The following is a 21,721-nucleotide window of genomic DNA, read 5'->3' on the forward strand; positions in this document are numbered from 1 at the left end:
CAAAACTACATCCAGACCCTCAACCTGAGCTACATATCTTCTCAAAACTCACTAATCCCTTCAACATTCTCATCTACATCATTTATGAATATCACAAACAGCCTTCTATCACCACCCACTGTCTCTTGGCACTAGCCAATTTTGAATTCAACTTGCCAAGTTACCTTGGCTCTCAGGACCTTTTACCACCTTAATCAGTTTCCCAAGTGGGACATTGTCAAAGACCTTTCTGAAATCCATAAATAACACCTATCTTCATCCAAATACTTGGTTACCACCTAAAACAATTCTACCAGACTTGTCAGGCATGACCTCCATCTGTTAAAGCCATGTTGACTATCCCCGATCAAACCTTGCCTCTCATAATAGAGATTAATTTTTTCCTTCACTATTTTCTCCAATATTTTCCCTACCAGTGATGTTGGACTCACTTGTTTGTAGTTCATTGGTCTATCTCTATCACTCTTCTTGGAAAGTGAAATTACATTAGCTGTCCTCTGGCACCTTCCATGTGGCCAGAAATGATATTAAAATTTACATCAAGGATACTGTGGTTTATTTCTTTTCTCTCCTACAGAACCCTGGGATTTGTACACTCTTAAGTCCACCCAAACTTCTAATACTTTTTTTCTGCTTATGCTTTCATGCTTGAGCACTGCCCATCTTCTCAAATTCTGCACTTGTATTTGACTTCTCCTGAGTACAGACAGATGGGAAGTATTCATTTAACACTCTGTAGCTTGACGCACAGTTCAATCTCATTGGTACCTTTCTCCTTCTCTCCTCCTCCATGATCATGAATATCCTGTTTTATGGTGAATGATGCAGCACATTCAGAATCCATTTGGCCCATTGGCCCATCACACCTCTGCTGCTGTTTTGCAAGATTAATCCAATCAATACCCCAGCTTGTTGGCAGAATCATAACAATGTATACTTGCTGTACCAATTCACTAGGTCAATGGAAAAGATGTCCAACTGGATAGTTCACAGGTATACTCACTCGAGTGGATAAGTTGAAAATTAAAGACTTTTGAGAATAGAGGGGTTTTGTATACATTTGAAGTAGCCTCAAGACATGATGAAGATGTGGTCTTTCACATAACGCATAAAACTGAACCCTCTTCCACCTTCACAGCCAGAAAATTCTGTGCCACTATTCCAAAGAAAAATGGGGAGTCTTACTGATGGCTTGGTCAATCTTTATTCCTTCATCATGAGAAACAGGTTGTCTGGCCATTTTCTTGCTGCAGTTTGTGGGATTTTGCTGTATTCAAATTGTTTCTCAAATTCAGTCACCAAGGCACAGTGTTTGTGAGACAGGAGGTTATGTTAAAACTGTATAAATCATTGGTATGGCCACAGCCAGAGTGCTATGTACAGATCTAGATTTCACATTATAGGAAGGATGTTATTGCTGTGGAGAGAGTGAAGAGATTTACCAGGATGTTTGGGGAGGTGATGACCTAGTGTTATTTTTGTTAGGCTATTAATCCAAATTTCCATATTAAATCTTTCTCCTCTCACATTAAAAAATGCCCTCTATCTTTGAACTCGCCTATCCAATGAAAAAGACCTTTGCTATTCACCTTATCCGTACCACTCATGAATTAATAAACCTCTCCAAAGTCACCCCTCAACCTCCTATGCTCCACACTAGTGACATGAAGACATTAATATACCACCCCTTATTTGTCTTTTGCTTCCACGTACAATTAAAATTTAGCTTCAAGCTTAAAGAAAAGTAATGTAATACTTTTTTCAACCATTCAAGAAAGTAACTATTTACTTTAAATCTAGGCAACATCACTTCAATTATGTTAATGGAAGGAAAATCAAGCTAGTTATCAACACATTAGAGGAGCATCATGACATTCTGCAACAATCAATATAGTAAATGAAAAAGTCAAAGACCATCTGGGGTGACCATTCAGTCAAAAGCAGTCAAAAACAACCACTTAATTGTTCTTGTCTCATTTCCCAGCACTTAACCCACAGTGCATTTTTAAAAGCTACGAAAATGTTATGAGGGTTTCTGCCTCTACCACCCTTATCGGCAGTGAGTTTGGGATACCCACCGCTGGACCTGGGAGCAACTTTTTCTCTCAGAGCATGGTTCATATGTGGAATAAATTGCCGGAGACAGGCATCGAATAATCATAAAATCCCTACAGTGTGGAAACAAGCCATTGAGTTTTTTGAGGAAGTAACAAAGAGGATTGATGAGGGCAGAGCGGTAGATGTGATTTACATGGATTTCAGTAAGGCATTTGACAAGGTTCCCCATGGGAGACTGATTAGCAAGGTTAGATCTTATAGAATACAGGGAGAACTAGCCATTTGGATACAGAACTGGCTAAAGTTAGAAGACAGAGGGTGGTGGTGGAGGGTTAATTTTCAGACTGGAGGCCTGTGACCAGTGGAGTGCCACAAGCTTCGGGACTGGGTCCTCTACTTTTTGGTATTTACATAAATGATTTGGATGCGAGCATAAGAGGTACAGTTAATAAGTTTGCAGGTGACAACAACATTGGAGGTGTAGTGGACAGCGAAGCAGGTTACCTCAGATTACAACAAGATCTTGACCAGATGGGTCAATGGGCTGAGAAGTGACAGATAGAGTTTAATTCAGATAAATGCGAAATTCTGCATTTTGAGAAAGCAAATCTTAGCAGGACTTATCCACTTAATGGTAAGGTCCTGGGGAGTGTTGCTGAACAAAGAGACCTTGGAGTGCAGGCTCATAGCTCCTTGAAAGTGGAGTCACAGGTAGATAGGATAGTGAAGAAGGCGTTTGATATGGTCAGAGTATTGAGTACAGGAGTTGGGAGGTCATGTTGCAGCTGTACAGGACATTGGTTAGGCCACTGTTGGAATATTGCATGCAATTCTGGTCTCCTTCCTATAGGAAAGATGTTGTGAAACTTGAAAGCATTCAGAAAAGATTTACAAGACTGTTGTCAGGGTTGGAGGATTTGAGCTATGGAGAGAGGCTGAACAGGCTAGGGCTGTTTTCCCTGGAACGTCGGACACTGAGGGGTGACCTTATAGAGGTTTACAGAATAATTAGGGGCGTGGATAGGGTAAATAGGCAAAGTCTTTTCCCTGGGGTCGGTGAGTCCAGAACTAGAGGGCATAGGTTTAAGGTGAGAGGAGAAAGATATAAAAGAGAACCTACGGGGCAACGTTTTCACACAGAGGGTGGTATGTGTATGGAATGAGCTGCCAGAGGAAGTGGTGGAGGCTGGTACAATTGCAATATTTAAGAAGCATTTGGATGGGTATATGAATAGGAAGGGTTTGGAGGGATATGGGGTGGATGCTGGCAGGTGGGACTAGATTGGGTTGGGATAGTGCTCGGCATGGACGGGTTGGACTGAATTATCTGTTTCCATGCTGTACATCTCTATGACTCTAAGTCCGCACTGACCCTCCAAAGAGTATCCCTCCCAGACCCATTCCCCTACTTTTCCCCCTGACTGATACACCTAACCTACACATCCCTGAACACCGTGGGCAATTTAGCACGGTCATTTTACCTAACCTGCACTTCTTTGGACTGTGGGAGGAACCCTGAGCACCCAGAGGAAACCCACGCAGATATGGAGAGAATGTGCAAACTCCACACAGACACTTGTCCAAGGCTGGATTCAAACCTGGGTCCCTAGTGCTGTGAGGCAGCAGTGCTAACCGCTGGGCCACCTTTCAACAGATATTTGGACAAGTACGTGAATAAGAATGTTTAGAGGGATTTGAGCCAAATGTAGGCAAATGGGACTAGTTTAGTTTGGGAAAACTGGTCGGCATGGATGAGTTTGACAGAAGTGTCCATTTCTGTACTGTAGGATTCTGACTCCTTTATTGATATTTTAAATTATAACAATGACTGCACTTTTAATTATTGTTGTAAAGCACATTAGTACATTCTGAGGTTATACAAGGCACTTTATAAAGGCAAGACATTTTCTTTTATAATTTGCTGATTTTTAACTTCTTTCTCAGCAGGTTAATGGAAAATAAATCACTAAATTTGATGACCGATGAGCTAACTTATTTTAAAATGGAATCTGAAAACTCATTGAAAGATCTTCAGGCCAGCAGTAAGACTGAAACAATGCTGCAGTCAGACATCCTGAGGTTAAATGCAGAGTAAGTAAAAAGCTGACTGAAATAGTTCTAAATAAAATGGACTACTTAATTAAGCCAACCTTCCTATCTTGTGTATTTGTAGCACAGTAAAATTAAAACCTTCAAAGACCATTAAAATTGATTCTAATGGTTCCAATCTAGACACATTGAATTTTTAAAAAACTGACCCTGAGCTTCCACTGCCTGCCACTTCAACACACCACCATATTCCCTGACCAACATTTCTGTCACAGACCTGCTGCAGTATTCCATCAAGCTTCAGTGGAAGCTCAAAGAACAACATCTATATTTCCATTTGGGGATCCTATGGCATCTCTGGCTCAAAGTATACTTCAACTACTTTAGAGTCTGATTCCATCCTTCCATGCTTTTTACCCAACCACACCAACTCCTGTTATGTTATTGATTGCTTTTAGCATAGTCACCCATTCTCATGTACTCCTCAGTCCATTATTACATTACATGGGTTGCATTTGGTACAGCAGGCTTGATGGGCCAAATGGCAAATCTATGAATTTCCATACTAGAAATTTTATGAAAAATAGTGTTGTGTACTAAAACCAGAGCATGTTTTTCATTTTGCCTATTGCCATATATATCTTGTTCCCATCTCTAAGGTAAGAATCAGAAACAGTAAAACTTCAGTTTTCATTAAGTTTTTTTTTAAGTGTTGTAATGTTCAGTTCAGATCTATTATTTTATTGTTGTAAACTCAAAACTTTGCTGGTATTTATGTAGAACTTGTTCTTCTCTCTGAATGTTGATAAAATTGATCCATTTAAGGCAGTTATTTAAGTTGCAATGTCACAAGTACATGAACCAGGAAGATTTGTTCCTTCCCAAATAAATTAATTTTAGCCATCATTTTAAGTATTTATGTGAAGCTGCACCTGGAGATGAAGCTGTGAATTGTTTTTCCTTAGGCTTGATTTATCTCGTACATATTGCATGCAGCAGAATGATGAACTCACCAGAAAAGAGGAGGAGTTACAGAGATTGCAGAACGAGCATGTGGAAGGGAACAAGGAAGTCAATAAAGTATGTCAGTACCATAGGTTCTAAAGTAGCACAAATTTAGAACATTATTAGATGTTATATTATTCAGTCTGAACACATAGCTGTGAAAAGTTACAATTTTGTACTACGTTCCTTATAGCATCATTGCCAGTTTTCTTTAGTTCTTTAGTTCAGTCTAGCACTAAAGAACAGGAGGTTACTTAAGATAAAAATAGGAATTCCAAAGTAACCTCCTGTAGTTAATTTTTTCACTATACTTTAATACTATGAAACAGCGATAACATTCTTCAAGGTTTGCTCAAAATAAATCAGTTTTAAGGGAAAATGCTATTTTGCACATTCATTAGCCTATCATGCAATGTTATTGATTAATTGTTATGCTACATCTTTTCAACTCTTAAAGTCTCAAATCATAACATATTTATTTTGTTAAAATGAACATTGGGTAGGCATAGAGTAATAAAGGACTGAAAATGACTAACATGTCCATCCTTTCTGCTTTATTTGGTGTAGTCTCACTTTGGCACGCCACAGAATCACAAAGCTATTGACTGCCATGACTTTTTTTACTGCATTGGACAGAAAAAATCTTTATTCCTCTTCTAACATTTTTGTTTAAAATCCCTAACTGAGTAAAAACAATGTTTTAAAGGGCCTTCTATTTACAAATTCTTAGTCCAGTAAGTGTATTATCTCCGTTATCATTATATTCTATCTGAGAAGCAATGACGTATAGCTACTTGAATTCTTTGGCTCTAACTTAAAAGATATAACCATGTCACTTGATCACAAAAATATTTCAAATATTTATTTTGTTGTATTCTCTTGCAGTTGAGGGACTGTCTGAGTCAGAAGGAGCAGTCACATTGCTCTGAGATGGTGGGAATTAGAGCAGAGGTCTCCAACCTGACTACAGAACTTAATAAAAAAGAAATCACCATAGCAACTGTCACAGAGAAAGCTGCTTATCTGGAAAAGCAACTCAAAACTGAGCTGGAGAAAAGAGAACAAATATTGGTGGAATATCGGGTGTGTGAATTTATATAGAACAAATATATAAGTGGATCAGTTAACTAATCTTAAAAATTAATTCTTTAATTATAATATGAGGGTTAGGGAACATCTTTGAGTTTTAGTTTAGTTTAGTGAGTTCAATACATTTTTCTATGACTAAGTTAGCTCTTGAAACAGGTTGTACAAGAAGAATGGTGGATTTTATACCTACTGTAAAATATATGTCTTCACAGTTAAAAAAAACAAGCAGGTTCTAGCATGGAAAGAGGCCATTCGGCCATAACGGTTGTAACATTCTCTGGAAGAAAAACTCTGCTTGTCCCACAGCTCCACCTATTCCCTGTAGTCTTGCAAATTTACACACTAACGAATTTATTTTCTAATCTCACATTTTGCATGTTTGAGACTGTGAATTTGCATAACCAGTATTGGTCACTGGTTTTATTATTTATTTATTCCTTGTTTTCCTTTTTTCTCTGTGCTGTCAGGAAAGATAGAAATAATTTGCAGTTGATAATAAAAAAAGAGGAAGATATAAAATCCCTCTGGCTGTTTGTTTTTTATATCAAGTGCACAGAGTTGTACAGCACAGAAACGGACCCTCCAGGGAAAATAGCCCCCAGCCTACTCCGTCTCTTCCTGCAGCTCAAACTCTCCAACATACATAGAACAGTATGTACTTACACTCTCTGTGTAAAAAACCTACCTTTGACATCTCCTGTATACCTTCCTCCAATCACCTTAAAATTATGACTCCTCGTGTCAGCCGTTTCTGCCCTGGGGAAAAAATCTCTGGCTATCTACTCTATCTATACCTTGTACTATCAAGTCACCTCTCTTCCTCCTCCTCCAGTGTGAAAAGCCTAGCTCAAACCACTTCTCTTCTTAAGACAAGCCCTCCAATCCAGGCAGCATCCTGGTAAATTTCCTCTGTACCCTCTCTAAAGCATCTACATCCATCCAGAACTATTCTAAGTGTGGTCTCACCAGGGTTTTATAGAGCTCTTAAATTCAATCCCCCTGTTATTGAAAGCCAAAACACCATATGTTGTCTTAACAACCCTATCAACTTGGGTGGCAACTTAGAGGGATCTGTGTACATGGACACCAAGATCCCACTGTTCCTCCACATTGCCAAGAATCCTTTCTTTAACCGTGTATTCAGCATTCAAATTTGACCTTCCAAAATGAATCACTTCACATTTATTCAGGTTGAACTCCACCTGTCACTTCTCAGCCAAGCTCTGCATCCTGTCTATGTCATGGTGTAGCCTGCAACAGCCCTCGACACTATCTACAATACCACCAACCTTTGTGTCATCAGCAAACTTACTAACCCACTCCTCCACTTCTTCATCCAAGTCATTTATAAAAAACTACAAAAAGCAGAGGGCCAAGAACAGATCCCTGCAGGACCCACTGGTTACCGACCTCCAAGGCAGAATACTTTCCATCTACTACCACTGGCTATCTTCTTTCGGCCAGCCAATTCTATATCCAGACAGTCAAATTTCTCTGTATCCATACCGCCTAACTTTCTGAATGAGCCGACCATGGGGAATCTTCTGAAATGCCTTATTGATATCCATTTACACCACATCCACTGCTCGACCTTCATCAACTTGTCTTGTCATGTCTTCAAAGAATTCAATAAGGCTTGTGAGGCATGACTTGCACCTCACAAAGCAATGCTGACTTTCTTTAATCAAACTATGTTTTTAGAAATAGTCATAAATCCTACCTCTTAATCCTTTCCAGTACCTTGCTTACCACAGACATAAGACTGACTGGTCTGTAATTCCCAGATATTTCCCTATTCCCTTTCTTGAACAAAGGAACAACATTCACCTCCCTCCAATCATCCAGTATGACTCTTGTGAAGAGTGAGGATGCAAAGATCATCGCCAGAAGCACAGCAATCTCATTCCTCACTTCCTGTAATAACCTTGGATAAATCTAGTCAGGCCCTGGGGACTAATCTATCTTGATGCTTCCCAGAGTTTCCAGCACATCCACATCAATCTGTTCAAGCCTATTAACCTGGTCTACTATGTTCTCACTCTCAACTCTAGTGAATACTGAAGCAAAAAATCCATTTAGGGCCTCCCCTACATCTTCAGACTCCAGGCATTAGTTCCTTCCACAATTGATGATCAATTCTACCCTCTCTCTGATCATTCTCTTATTCCTCTCACATGTGTAGAATGCCTTTGGGCTTTCCCCAATCCTTCCCGCCAAGGGTTTTCGTGCCCCCTCCTAGCTCTCCTCAGTTCATTTTTGAGTTCTTTCCTAACTACCCTGTAATCGTCTAAAGCTGTGCTGGATCCTTGCTTCCTCAGCCTTATGTAAGCTTCCTTCTTCCTTTGGACAAGAGGCTCCTCTGCTCTTGTCATCTAAGGCTCCTTCATCTTAGCATTCCTTGCCTGTCTCAGTGAAATAAAGTTATCCAACACTAGCAACAAGTGCTCCTTAAACAGCCTCTACATTTCTTTTGTGCCTTTCCCAGAGAAGAATTGTTTCCAATTTATACTCCACAGATCCTTTCTAATAATTTCTCCTTCCCCAATTCAATACCTTCCCATACCGTCTGTACCTATCCCTCTCCATGGCTATGGTAAAGATGAGGCAGCTTAGTCACTGTCACTGAATGCTCTCCCATGGAGAGATCTGACACCTGGCCTGGCTCATTGCCGAGCACAAAATCCAATATGGCTTCCCCCCCCCCCCCCAGTTGGCCTATCTACATATTGAGTCAGGAATCCCTCTTGGACACACCTGACAATCGGCTCCATTCAGACTATCTGTACTAAGGAAGTTCCAATAAATACTGGGGAAGTTGAAGTCACCCATAACAACAACTCTGTTACATCTGCACCTTTCCAAAATCTGTTGTCCAATCTGTTCTTCCATTTTGCTGTTGCTTCTGGGAGGGTCTGTAGAAAACACCTAATAAAGTGACTGTTCCTTTCCTGTTACTGACTTCCACTCATACTGACTCAGTAGACAAACCCTCCTTAACAACCTTCTTTTCTGCACCTGTGATGCAATCTCTCATTAACAATGCTACTTCCCCGCCCCGTTCTTTTTAGAATAACTAAACCCTGGAAAATCTTGCAACCATTCCTGCCCCTGTGAGATTCAAGTCTCCATGGCCACAACATTGTAATTCCGAGTACTATGATGTTACATCCTTGTAAATCTTTTCTGACCCCTTTTAAGTTTTACAATATCCTTCCTGTAGCACAGAGACCAGAATTGCACACAATATTCCAAAAGTGGCCTAACTAATGTCCTGTACGGCCTTAATATGACTTTCCAACCCCTATACTCAATGCACTGACCAATAAAGGCAAGTATTTCAAATGCCTTCTTCACTATCCTATCTCCCTCCAACTCCACTTTCAAGGATCTATGAATTTGAACTCCAAGGTCTCTTTGTTAAGCAACACTCCCCAGGACCTTACCATTAAATGTTGAAAAGTAAGTATTTTGAGAGAGAGATGGAGACTTCCTGGTTTAAAATTTTGCCTTGCAGTTGTTGAGGAAATACTGTTTGAAGTCTCTTCTCACTGTGAAGAGATCTATTTTTTGTAGTGCACTAAATAACCAAACTGGTTCTGAACAATAGGAGAGCAGCTTAACTGATGTTTGTATTAGATCATTCAGCAAACAAATGTTAATATGAGTCAACGTTTATAAAATATTAGATGTCAATATGTCGATGTTATTAATTTTTAAAATATAGTAATGCTTACTTTTTATTTGTAACCATTAATAAATGTAGTTGGCAGCTATTCATCACTTTGTGTTGAAGGGTGTTATTTTAACATGGGAGTATGAAGCAATAAAATGCATAACAAGGAAGATTTTGAACTGTACTGTCACTGAGAATGCTGATGCTAACACAAGTGCTCTGAAATGTGAAAATAATCCACTTCTCATTTTAAGTAAACATAATTTTAAGAATTCTTAAATTCTCATGCTTATGTAATGAGGCTGTGTATGACTTGAGATTTGTATGAATTTACAGGTGGCTAAAGAGCAGCTTGGATCTCTTAAAGCAGAGAACCAACAGTTGAAGAAAACTTTGCAAGCTCTGGAGGGCAGACTACCATTGGTAAGTTGAAGTGAAATGTGAAAAATTGCAATATTGTAGAGTGCATTTTTAAAAATAAATAGAATTTGCTTGAATATGAGAATAAAAGAAAAATTTAATTTGTATCAAAAATGTATTTGTTTAGTCCTTTTTTGATGATGTGTGTTAAATAACTAGAAAAATAGATGTAAGTACCACTGTGGATCTGACTCCTGGAGGTGAGATAGTAGGCTATGACTGATTTAGTAGCCAACTTTTAATTCTTCTTGAGACAAAGCACCATGCACACATTTTGTAATCTGTTATGATAGTATAGGTTAAATCAGTAAATTCAAAGTTATCAATTATTGACAAACTCTGTCATTGCATAACTTTGTTTATTTTTTCACATTTACTTCTAAAAATAGGGATTGATATGTAATCAATTTCTAAAAATATAATCAATATTTGTGGCTTCAATAAAATGGTGTACCTTTGCTTTGAGCACGGTTCTGTCCTTTTTATGATCTGCCCCTCATTCCCTGTGAGTTGCAAGCCTGAGTGACTCCAAGCTGCCTCATTTATCTACATGTGCTCACTTCAAGCATCTGGACAGTCACGGCTTATTTTTAATTAGAAGGCTTGCCAAAACTAAAGTAAAATTTGGTATGATAATGTAAATAGTGAGGGAAACTCAGCAGGTCTGGCAATATTTGTGAAGAGAAAGCAGGGTCAAGATTTCTAGTTCAGTGAACCTTTTTCAGAACCATTCTGAAGTAGGGTCACTGGACCTGAAGCGGTGACTTTGCTGAGTTTCTCCAGCTATTTCCATTTTTGTTTCAGATTTCAAGCAGCTGTAGTTCTTCACAGTGTCAAAATTTCATTTGGAGGCTTTGGACAAAGTTGTGGAGAAGGATGGTCTGATACATGATTAGGATGCATACAGACTGTGCAAAATAGTTTTTCAGAAATTTTTATCCCCTGTCTTGCTTCTGTTTGTTTTGCTTCTGTGTTTTGCTTCAGTGTAGAGCAACACTTTCTAAAGGCTTACTATGCTTTAGTTGTCCAATGATTTTTAGTTTTGCTCCAGATCAATGACTAGTGAATTCTGGCATGTGGATCTAAAAAAGAAATACTTTGCATTAAAAATTAGATTACTACATTTTTTGAAACACAGTCGCAATTTGTAGCCTGCTCAGGCCAGTTCAGATAGAGGTAGGAGCGCATACATTTGCTGCTTCCATTTCCTTTTTATGATTGTAATGAAGTGCCGCTTACCTGCAAGACTGCTGCATACAGCAAGAAAGAAATTTAGCAGAAGGCATTGCCAGGTAACTTGAGGTAGTTAGCATAGCACTGAGATCAAGGATCTTCAGGATTTGGCACAGCAAATCAAAGTGGAGGGAGAGGCATGTGAGCCATTTTTCACCCTCTCTCTAGCTTTGCCAACAGGGAAAATCGCAGCTACATAGTTGAGGCAAGGCAACCCAGAATGTAACACATACACATCAAATTTGTTAATTCAGTAGACAACTGTCACTCTGACATCTGCAAGAACTTCAACCCAAGGGAAGTCACCAGGCAAAGCAGTACAGAGTAACTAATTGTAATATGCACATGGCAGCAAGCAACATTTGTAGAGACAATGTGCTCCACCTGATATTCTGCTCTTAAAAGCTGTCTGTCCCTCATAATGGGAATTTGTGCTGTATTGTAGGAGGTGGCTACTAAATAGTATTCCTGTGTTTATAAACAAAAAAATTGAATAACAGTACAGAGAAAGGGTTCTCAGATCATGGATGCTGTGAATGTAATTGTAGAGAGAGAGACAAGAAAATCATTGTAGCGCGGGGGTTAGGCAAGGAGGCCCTCAAGGACCACCCTCTGGGATTAGGATCAAGTCGTCAGGGAGTCAATTCTAGTGTCACATGAAGTCTAATGATTTTGCACGGTGATCAAGGTTAGTGAAAGCATCTTCACTTGACATCCTAAATCCTTATTAGCCTTTCACATTATTTAATACTTCACAAACCTGCAGTAATGCAGCCATTAGCATCCCAAGGAATTCAGGACTTGTACTTAACATCCACTGCAATGGATATTCAATTTCATACAGACCCATCTGTCAATGCTACCAGCCTCTCGGCCTCCACTTTCCTCCAGCAATGCAGCTGTGGCAAATACATAACCCAAACGTCAATGTAGTCACTATACAGTCACTTCAATTACCCTCCTCTCTTGCAGGTCACAGTGACACACCATATAATGAAAAACTAAGTGACAAATATTTCTGCATCTCCTGATCCCTTTAGAGTAGATGGCTACATGTGGCCAGTTGTCATAGTGTTTGATATTTTCAGAGCAATAGAGATAGCAGAATGTTGCTGCTTTATGCCTGTCTCTACTTCCAATTCATTGATATGTGGCATTTTGAGCAAGTCATAGTTAGTATCAACGTAAACATCTTGTTTCCCTCTCTATACCCACTTGCTACAGCTCAATGTTGCTATCAAAGAGCCAAGAACTGCCTCCTGCCACTACAATCCCAGAGAGGGAGTGAGAGAAATATTCGAGTGTTCATGAAGAAGCATCCTAACTGTTAGCAATTCCATAATCAGAACTGATGGCTGTAAATCTTTTTGGGTAGCATAGATTCAGAACCTGATGAGTCACCAGACATGTATGGTTGTAACCACATCAAGGAGAAAGGATGATTTATGTACCAACCCCTTGGAGAGCGATCTTGTGAACGCTGCAGAAAACTCAAATAAGGATCTCAAGAGGTCAGCATACAGCAGAATTCTGAGCATTCTCACCAGGATAGGAGTAGCATTGGTTGGCTTGCTAGTCAGAGTTATATTACTATTGATGAGCATGAAAGTATCTGGCTTGAATTTAGCAGAGCATTGCCAGGTAACTTGAGGTAGTTAGCATAGCACTGAGATCAAGGATCTTCAGGATTTGGAGCAGCAAATCAAAGTGGAGGTAGAGGGCATGTGAGCCATTTCTCACCCTCTCTCTAGCTTTGCCATCAGGGAAAACTGTAGCTACATAGTTGATGCAAGGCAACCCAGAATGTAACACACACATCAAATCTGTTAATTCAGTAGACAACTATTGCTTTGACATCTGCAGGAACCTCAACCCCAGGGAAGTCACCAGGCAAAGTATTACAGAGTAACTAATTACAATATGTACATGGCAAGCCATGGATACAAAAACTGCCTGAAATGCTGGTGAGTTTAGAGAAGATTTGTAGCTCAGGTTGAGGTTTTGGATATAGGTTTGCTCGCTCCAAGTTCAGTGAGCAAACCTACATCCAGTGCCTGAAATGCTTGCTGTGTAACACCTAGATGGTTAGAAACTAAGAAGGGGGTACAAGCTTGGCTGCTACAAAGTGGATCAGCATTTCCCTTTCTCCAAATCCTCCAGTTGGAAAAGCATAACATTGACAGACACTGAAGAAGGGCAAAAGATGTGACCGTAAACTGTCAAACACTGACACTATATCTCCAGAGCCCCCTCCCCAGAAGCAACAAGATATTGAAGAGGTGTTTTCAGGAAAGTGATCAGATAGGCTGGAAACGATAATTGGGGAAATCAACGAAGATGAGTTATAAAGGTGGAAAATCAACTCTAAAGCCAATGGCAAGAGGCGGCTTTCATCTGAAGTGAACTAGAGAGTGGCTGATCCTCTGTGGATGAGGAATGACAAGAAAGAGGACACCAGAAAAGAACACTAAAACACTTTAATAAATCAATAATAAGCCAAAGAAGACCCTCACAACCCCAAACCAATGGAAGCAGCAAACTACAACCAAAAAAGATTGAGTTTTGTGTGATCCCCAGCAAACACCAGGAAGTGACAAAGTCTCAGGGGACATTCAAATCTCCCGACTTGCTCAACCCTACCAATCAGGTAGAACAAGCCCATTGAGTGTCTGAGATGACTTTCTCAGTGCAGCAAGTGAAACATGTAAACACTGTGGGCATGGCAATGGCAAGGATATCAGGATAAACCTGGACTGGTAACTGAATTGAGCATGGACTGCTTCAGTATCTGAGGAGTTGCAAAAATGCTGAATGTTGTGCAATCATCAGCAAACATTCCCTACTTCTGGCATTATTTTGGAGGAAAGGTTATGATGAAACCACTGAAGATGTTTGGACCTCCTGAGGAAGTCCTGCAGTGATGTCCTGGATGACTTGTGATGACTGACCCCCAATGATCACAACACCTTCCTATGTACCAGGTATGACTCAAACCAGCACAAAATCTGCCCCTTGATGCCCATTGATTTCAGTTTTGCCAGGGCTTCTTTGATGCCGCAAGTGGTTGAATGTGGTCTTGATACCAAGGGCTGTCACTCTCACCTCCCCTCTGGAGTATAGCAGGTCAGGAGCCGAGTGGCCCTGGCGGAATGCAACTGACCGTCATGTGACCAGGTTATTGCTGAGTAAGTGCTACTTGATGACACTGTAGGTGACACCTTCCATCACTTCATGGAGGATCAAAAGTACACTGATGGAGCACAAATTGGCCAATTTGGATTTGTCATTCTAAATGTGTATAAAGCATACCTGGGCAACTTTCCACATTCAAATAGATGGAAGAGCTTGGCTAGGGGAGCAGCAAGTTCTGGAGCACAAGTTTTCAGTAGGTTGGTGGAATGTTGTCAGGGTCCAAAACCTTTCCAGTATCCAATACTTCCAAATGTCATATGGAGCAAATCGAATTAGCTAAAAACTGGTATCTTTATTGCTGAGGAATGCTGGAGGAGGCCAAGATGGATCATCCACTTTGCACGTCTGGCTGAAGTTTTGCACTTGTATGTTGGACACTTCCATTATTGAGGATGGGGATATTTGTAGAGATTCCTCCTCCAGTGAGTAGTTTAATCGTCCACCACCATTCACAATACAATGTGGCAGGAATGCAGAGCTTAGACCTGATCTGTTGGTTGTGAGATCACTTAGGTCTGTTTATCACTTGCTAATTATGCTGTTTGGCATGCATGTGGTCCTGTTTGGGAGTTTCACTAGGTCGACGCCTCATCTTCAGGTATGCCTGGAGTTACTCCTGGCATGTTCTCCTACACTCTCCCGGTTTGATTTTAATGGTTGAGTGGGGGATATGCCAAATCATAAGGTTGCAGCTTGTGTTGGAGTACCATTCTACTGTTGATAGTCCACAGCAAGTTGCAAGATCCATTCAAAGTCTGTCCCTTTTATAGTGCCAAGCAACACATTCTCAATGTGAAGGTGGGAATTTGTCTCCACAAAATTGGAAGGGGACTTATATACTGGCAGGGAAATTTGCTAGAGCTGCTCGGGAGGATTTAAATTAGTAAGGTTGGGGGGGTGGGGGGGGGTGGGGGGTGGGGAGGTGGGACCCAGAGATGTAGTGAGGTAAGAGACCAATCTGAGACTGGTACAGTTGAGAACAGAAGTGAGTCAAACAGTCAGGGCAGGCAGGTACAAGGTAGGGCTAATAAATTAAACTGCATTTATTTCAATGCAAGGCCTAACAGGGAAGGCAGATGAACTCGGGACATGGTTTGAAATATGGGACTAGGATATCATAGCAATTACAGAAACATGGCTCGGGGTGGGCAGGGCTGACAGCTTAATGTTCTAGGATACAAATGCTACAGGAAGGATAGAAAGGGATAGACAATTTTCTGATTCAGTATATGGATGTACCTACTAGAGAAGGTGCAAAACTTGACCTACTCTTGGGAAATAAGGCAGGCAGGTGACTGAGGTGTCAGTGGGGGAGCACTTTAGGGCTAGCAGCCATAATTTTATTTGTTTTAAATAGTGATGGAAAAGGATAGACCAGATCTAAAAGTTGAAGTTCTAAATTGGAGAAAAGCCCATTTTGACGGTATTAGGCAAGAACTTTCGAAAGCTGATTATGAGGGGCATTGGTAGGGTAAATAGGCAAAGTCTTTTCCCTGGGGTCGGGCAGTCCAGAACTAGAGGGCATAGATTTAGGGTGAGTGGGGAAAGATATAACCGAGACCTAGGGGGCAACTTTTTCACACAAGGTGGTATGTGTATGGAATGAGCTGCCAGAGGAAGTGGTGAAGGCTGGTACAATTGCAACATTTAAGAGGCATTTGGATGGGTATATGAATAGGAAGGGTTTGGAGGGATATGGGCCGGGTGCTGGCAGGTGAGACTAGATTAGGTTGGGATATTTGGTCAGCATGGACGGGTTGGACAGAAGGGTCTGTTGCCATGCTGTACATCTCTATGACTGAGTACTGTGCAGAGGTCACTCTTAAGGGTACTGCCATGGACTGATACACCTACAGATTGGTCAGGATGAGGTTGAGTATGTTTTTCTCTCTTGTTAGTTCCCTCACTACCTTCCACAGACTCAGTCTAGCAGCTATGTCCTTTAGAATGCGACCAACTCAATCAGTAGTGCTGCTGCCAAGTCAGTCTTGGTGGTGGACATTGAAATCCCCCACCCAGAGTACATTTTGTGCAATTGTCACCCTTAGTGCTTCATTCAAGTGTTGTTCAGTATTGATAGGTACGGATTCATCACCTTAGGGAGGACATACGGGGAAGTCAGCAGGAGGTCTCCATGTCCCTCTTTAACTTGAAGTCATAAGAGTTCATGGGGTCCGAAGTCGATGTGGACAACTTCCCAGAGCAACTCCCTCCTGACTATCCCACCATGCCACCATCTCTGCTGGGTGTGTCCTCCTGGTGGCACAGGACATTTCCATGTATAGTGATGGTGGTGATTGTGACATTGTCTATAGGTATAATTCCGTGAATACGCCTGTGTCAAGCTGAAGATTGACTAGTCTGTGAGACAGTTCTCCCAGTTTTGGCACTAACCCTCAGATGTTAGTAAAGAGGACTTTGCTGTTTCTGCCATTATCATTTCCAGTGTCTACGTGGTTGCTGGGTGGTTCATCTGTATCGATGTGCACACTCAACGACTTCCTCTTTTCTCCTATCTCTGACTGGTGTGTTAAAACTGGTGTGTTAATATTATGACCTTGCTTTTTCTCTAACACATCTTAATAGAAGGCTTTGATCAGATTTCTAACTGCCCAGTCAGAAAGGCCAGCTTCTGAAAAATTTCAATCCTTGGCCTTGTCAATGAGCAGTACTACCTTTAAAAAGAAGAACTGATTTCTCAAAAACTGGGCTGTCTAAGGGGATTATGGAGCTAATGTAACTTCAGTGTCAATAACAGCTCTCAGAGAAAAAGCCAGGTCACACTGTCAGTACACTACTATAAGTGGCAGAAAGTTTGAAGCCATTATAGCTGGCTTTGTATTTTCTACCACTTTAGTATATCAATATAGCTGGCTTCAATACCTGTACACATTAGTGGCATTTGCTAGCGTTGGCGCAGTAGCCAGGATGAAGAAAGCAGTCCAGCCACCTGGAAATGCAATATATTAGCACCCATCAGAAAGCTATCCTACACTCAAAAGATCTTTGCAACTCATACTGTGCAAGGAATACTGGGTTTCCCTGTGTAGGAAATCAGGCCTTTAACTATTTGACTCTGATTAATACATCAATTAACATTGATCATTTGCCAGCCGAGATGCTCTTTGGTCTACTTGAATCTTGTTGGTCTTCCAGTACAAAGAACTGACCAGGTTTTGTAGGCTGGCACGTTCTGAGGTCCAACACTATATGCTGAGGGCTGCTGCAGAGATCGGAGGAAAAATAAGAGGAAATAAGATTTAGGTTTAAAAGATTCTAAAGATGATTAATACAGTAGAACCTTATGTAGCTCTGTCTCTACTGGAACTATAAATCTGAATCTCATCCCCTTAGTATTCATCATATGCAATTAGCTATTTCTCTCATGTAAGGAATAAACATGCACCTTCTCATATGTGTATAATGCAAAATAAGCATAGGGATTGATATGTATAATTGTTCCTTTTAATTGCTGCAAGCTTGAATTTCTGGGGTCGAGCTAGTAACTGGTAGGTTTTACTGTGACTTTGAAGTTAATTATTAACTTGCAAGTATTTCCATAACCATGGTAATTTCTTTTAAAATTTGGCTGTAGAGTGAATGGGTTTGTGCACTAGTAGATTTTTGTTTATTTAGATCGCTTGCAACCCAGCATGATAAATACAGGGTTCTCTAAGGTTTGATAGAGAGTTCTGAAATCTATTTTTAAACTTGGGGCAGGTGCCCTTGGCAGGGTAAGAGAAACTATCATTCCCTTATTTAAAAACTATCATTATCATTCTCTTTTTCACTTTTGATAAGAGTTTTAGCACTGAGAAGACCTTGTATCAAGATGGCCGTAAAGATTAGATTAGATTACATTACATTACAGTGTGGAAACAGGCCCTTCGGGCCAACAAGTCCACACCGACCCGCCGAAGCGCAACCCACCCATACACCTACATTTACCCCTTACCTAACACTAAGGGCAATTTAACATGGCCAATTCACCTAACCTGCACATCTTTGGACTATGGGAGGAAACCGGAGCAACCAGAGGAAACCCACGCAGACACAGGGAGAACGTGCAAACTCCACACAGTCAGTCGCCTGAGGCAGGAATTGAACCTGGGTCTCAGGCGCTGTGAGGCAGCAGTGCTAACCACTGTGCCACCGTGCCGCCCACTAAAGAATGGTACTCCCAAGAAGAGAAGAATACAGTGAATTAGATCCTTAGTGTGAAGAGTTAAGTGTTGGTTCCAAACCAGATAAAAACTCAGAAGTGGGTATTTATGTTGAGTGTAATGAAACTCAACTGTATGGGAGCTCCAAAAGCTATCACAATTCCTTTAAAAATTGAAATTTCAAATGATTTGCACCTACCTAAATGTTAGATATGGGAATACTCGTGTGAGTATTATACAAGCGGTGTTTTGACTACAGTACCAGGAGTGTTGCTTTGAGTATGTGCCGAGAGGGTGTTTTGTTTCTTTTCACTTGATAAAGGAATGTTTTAGGACTGATGATTATATTTTCCTGTGTTTAAAATCTTTGAATTTGTCTTATAAATAGATAGTTAGATTATTCTATTATATCTGCACTATTCTTGTTATAAATTTCTGGCTTATTGTGAAAGCAAAATCTGCAGCATTTTGTGCTTATAGTTTAATGAGCGACCATTTTGTTAAAACCAAAACAAAATATGATTTATCAATCCAGATTCCTGATCAGAATCAGACTTGTCTAGTTAATAACATCTGCTGCGATAATACTATGCATAAATTGTGCAGAAGATCCATCACTGGAAAATTGCAAAGTTCTGCAAATATGACAATATGTCTATACATCATATTCCACTGTTGTATTTCCTTGATCTGGTTTTAAAAAAATCATTGGATGAGAATCATAATGCAAAGCCCAATTCCATACCTCTAAATCTGCTTGAATACATCAGCTGATAATAAACTGTTAACTCAAAGTGTCATAACTTTGTTTGATAATATTATATTGTAATCCATGTACTTGTGTATGTTTTGTGCTTTTGTGTTATTTTGCAGTTTTAATAGGTGTTAATCTTCCCACTGTCTAAATTTAGGAGCTTGAGTTTGTGAACATAGGTTATTGAAATAAATAACAAACTAATATCAGATATAAATGTAATTATTTCCTTCACATGTTCCATGAAAAATTGCAATTTAGAACTTTACAATGTAAGATCAATACAATACTTTCTTCCTATTATTGACTAAGCATTCTTAGGATTGATAGTATTTCAGTACCTTTACGTCTTTTGCAGATAGAAGATTATCAAGTTAAGGAGATGCAGAATGCTTACATGGCCTCTATTAGTAAATTGGGGAATGATAACAAACAGTTACGGAAAGACTTGGTCAAACTACGAGCAGAGCTGGAAATGTCCTCCAAGGCTAGCCAGGAGAAGTATGAGGCAGCTCTTCGTCATACACAACAGGCTGTATCGGAGATGAAAGAACATGAAGACAGGTAATGTCAATGTTTCTAGGATTTTGTTGCAGTTATTATGAATTAGCACAATAAGTCTTTGAAAATGCAAATTCCTTTCTGACAGTAAAGTTCACATTTTTGCGGATCATTGCATTTCAGCATTGTGCAATGCTCACTGCTACAGAAATTTGCATGGTTTTAAGTGTGATTTCTAAATGTTATCTTATTTAGGAAATGCAGAATCATCTTTAGCGTTTTCATATTAATTGTAGAAGGGTATTTGTCATTCTCGGATAAATTTAATAATTCTTTCCATCAACCTGAGAAGATTGGTGGAATGATTTCGAGATGCCGGTGTTGGACTGGGGTGTACAAAGTTAAAAATCAGGAGAAAATGAGGACTGCAGATGCTGGAGTACCAGACTTGAAAAATATGGTGCTGGAAAAACACAGCAGACCAGGCAGCATCCAAGGAGCAGGAGAATCAACACTTCAGGCATAAGCCCTTCTTCAGGAAAGAAAAAAGTTAAAAATCACACAACACCAGGTTATAGTCCAACAGGTTTAATTGAATGCACTCACTTTTGGAGCACCGCTCTTGTCTTGATCATTCAGTCCAATTATTACACTTCTGAACACTAATTCAGTTCACATGTACAATAAAACACAATTCATGCTTTCAAATTCAAGTTCGTGCTCTTCCTCAACACAGCTCAAATATTACAAAAACTTCACGGCCTGGAGAGGCTAAGTAGCTATACCCTTTGAAAAGGTAAGATACCTTAAGGAACTTGATATTAGATGCTCTGTCAGTTGTGTCTCCAGTGTGGAGAGACAAATTCAGGTAAGGTGACTAGCTCACCAACTTTCCAATCCTGCATCATAATCTAGAGGGTGGCTGGGTGTTGAAAAATCAACCTGCCCACCATATGTAAATTAATAGACAAGTGACAGTTTTAAAATTTCGATTAACCCCAACCAAGCAGGTGCTTTTTTGGTCTTTGATTTAAAAAAAAAATACCATCCATGCCCTTTTCCCTTGCAAAGGAAAAGAGATGTTGAAATGAATCTCTGTGGAAAATCATGCTTTCAATTGTCTGCCCAAAGCGTCAGTTGTTAGCTAATAAACTTCTTAACAATTCTTGCAAAATAATAGATCCGTTCATAACCGCAATCCCAAGCATTATCCATGCACTCCAAAAAAAAACTAGAATCCTCTGTTGCAATGCAATATGGCAGGTCTTCTATGTGCCACCTTGTACAATCCAACAAACACTCATCATACTTTTCCATGCTGTGAAAAATGTCCTTTTCTGTGATGCTTATGCATTCATCTTGACAGATCCTAAGAGGTCATTGAGCCTCTTATGGGCTTTTCACTAGGCTTTTTTTTTTAATAAATTTTTTTTTGAAAAAAAGATTTTAGGTTTATTACAAAACCAATACAAAACAGTATGACAACTTTATAATATAATAGCAATAATAGAAAACAAACTACTACTTTACTCCACAGACTACAGAAACACAAAAAAGTTTATAAAAGCTACAGTTCAATAAATA

The 21,721-nt window shown here is 39.9% G+C and overlaps 1 protein-coding gene across 1 annotated transcript in view; it reads left to right on the forward strand.

The window, feature by feature from the left end:
* Positions 1 to 4,090: 4,090 nt before the first annotated feature.
* LOC140481011 (centrosomal protein of 63 kDa-like) overlaps positions 4,091 to 21,721 on the forward strand; it is a 49,739-nt gene continuing 32,108 nt past the window's right edge. Inside the window, exons 1-5 of the mRNA XM_072576620.1 lie at positions 4,091 to 4,149; positions 5,073 to 5,187; positions 5,998 to 6,195; positions 10,211 to 10,297; positions 19,995 to 20,200. Of these exons, the coding sequence (XP_072432721.1) occupies positions 4,115 to 4,149; positions 5,073 to 5,187; positions 5,998 to 6,195; positions 10,211 to 10,297; positions 19,995 to 20,200 (641 nt within the window). The 5' untranslated portion in view covers positions 4,091 to 4,114. The remainder of the gene's footprint in view (positions 4,150 to 5,072; positions 5,188 to 5,997; positions 6,196 to 10,210; positions 10,298 to 19,994; positions 20,201 to 21,721) is intronic.

The sequence above is a fragment of the Chiloscyllium punctatum genome, chromosome 9, assembly GCF_047496795.1.
Source record: "Chiloscyllium punctatum isolate Juve2018m chromosome 9, sChiPun1.3, whole genome shotgun sequence".
NCBI lineage: Eukaryota > Metazoa > Chordata > Chondrichthyes > Orectolobiformes > Hemiscylliidae > Chiloscyllium > Chiloscyllium punctatum.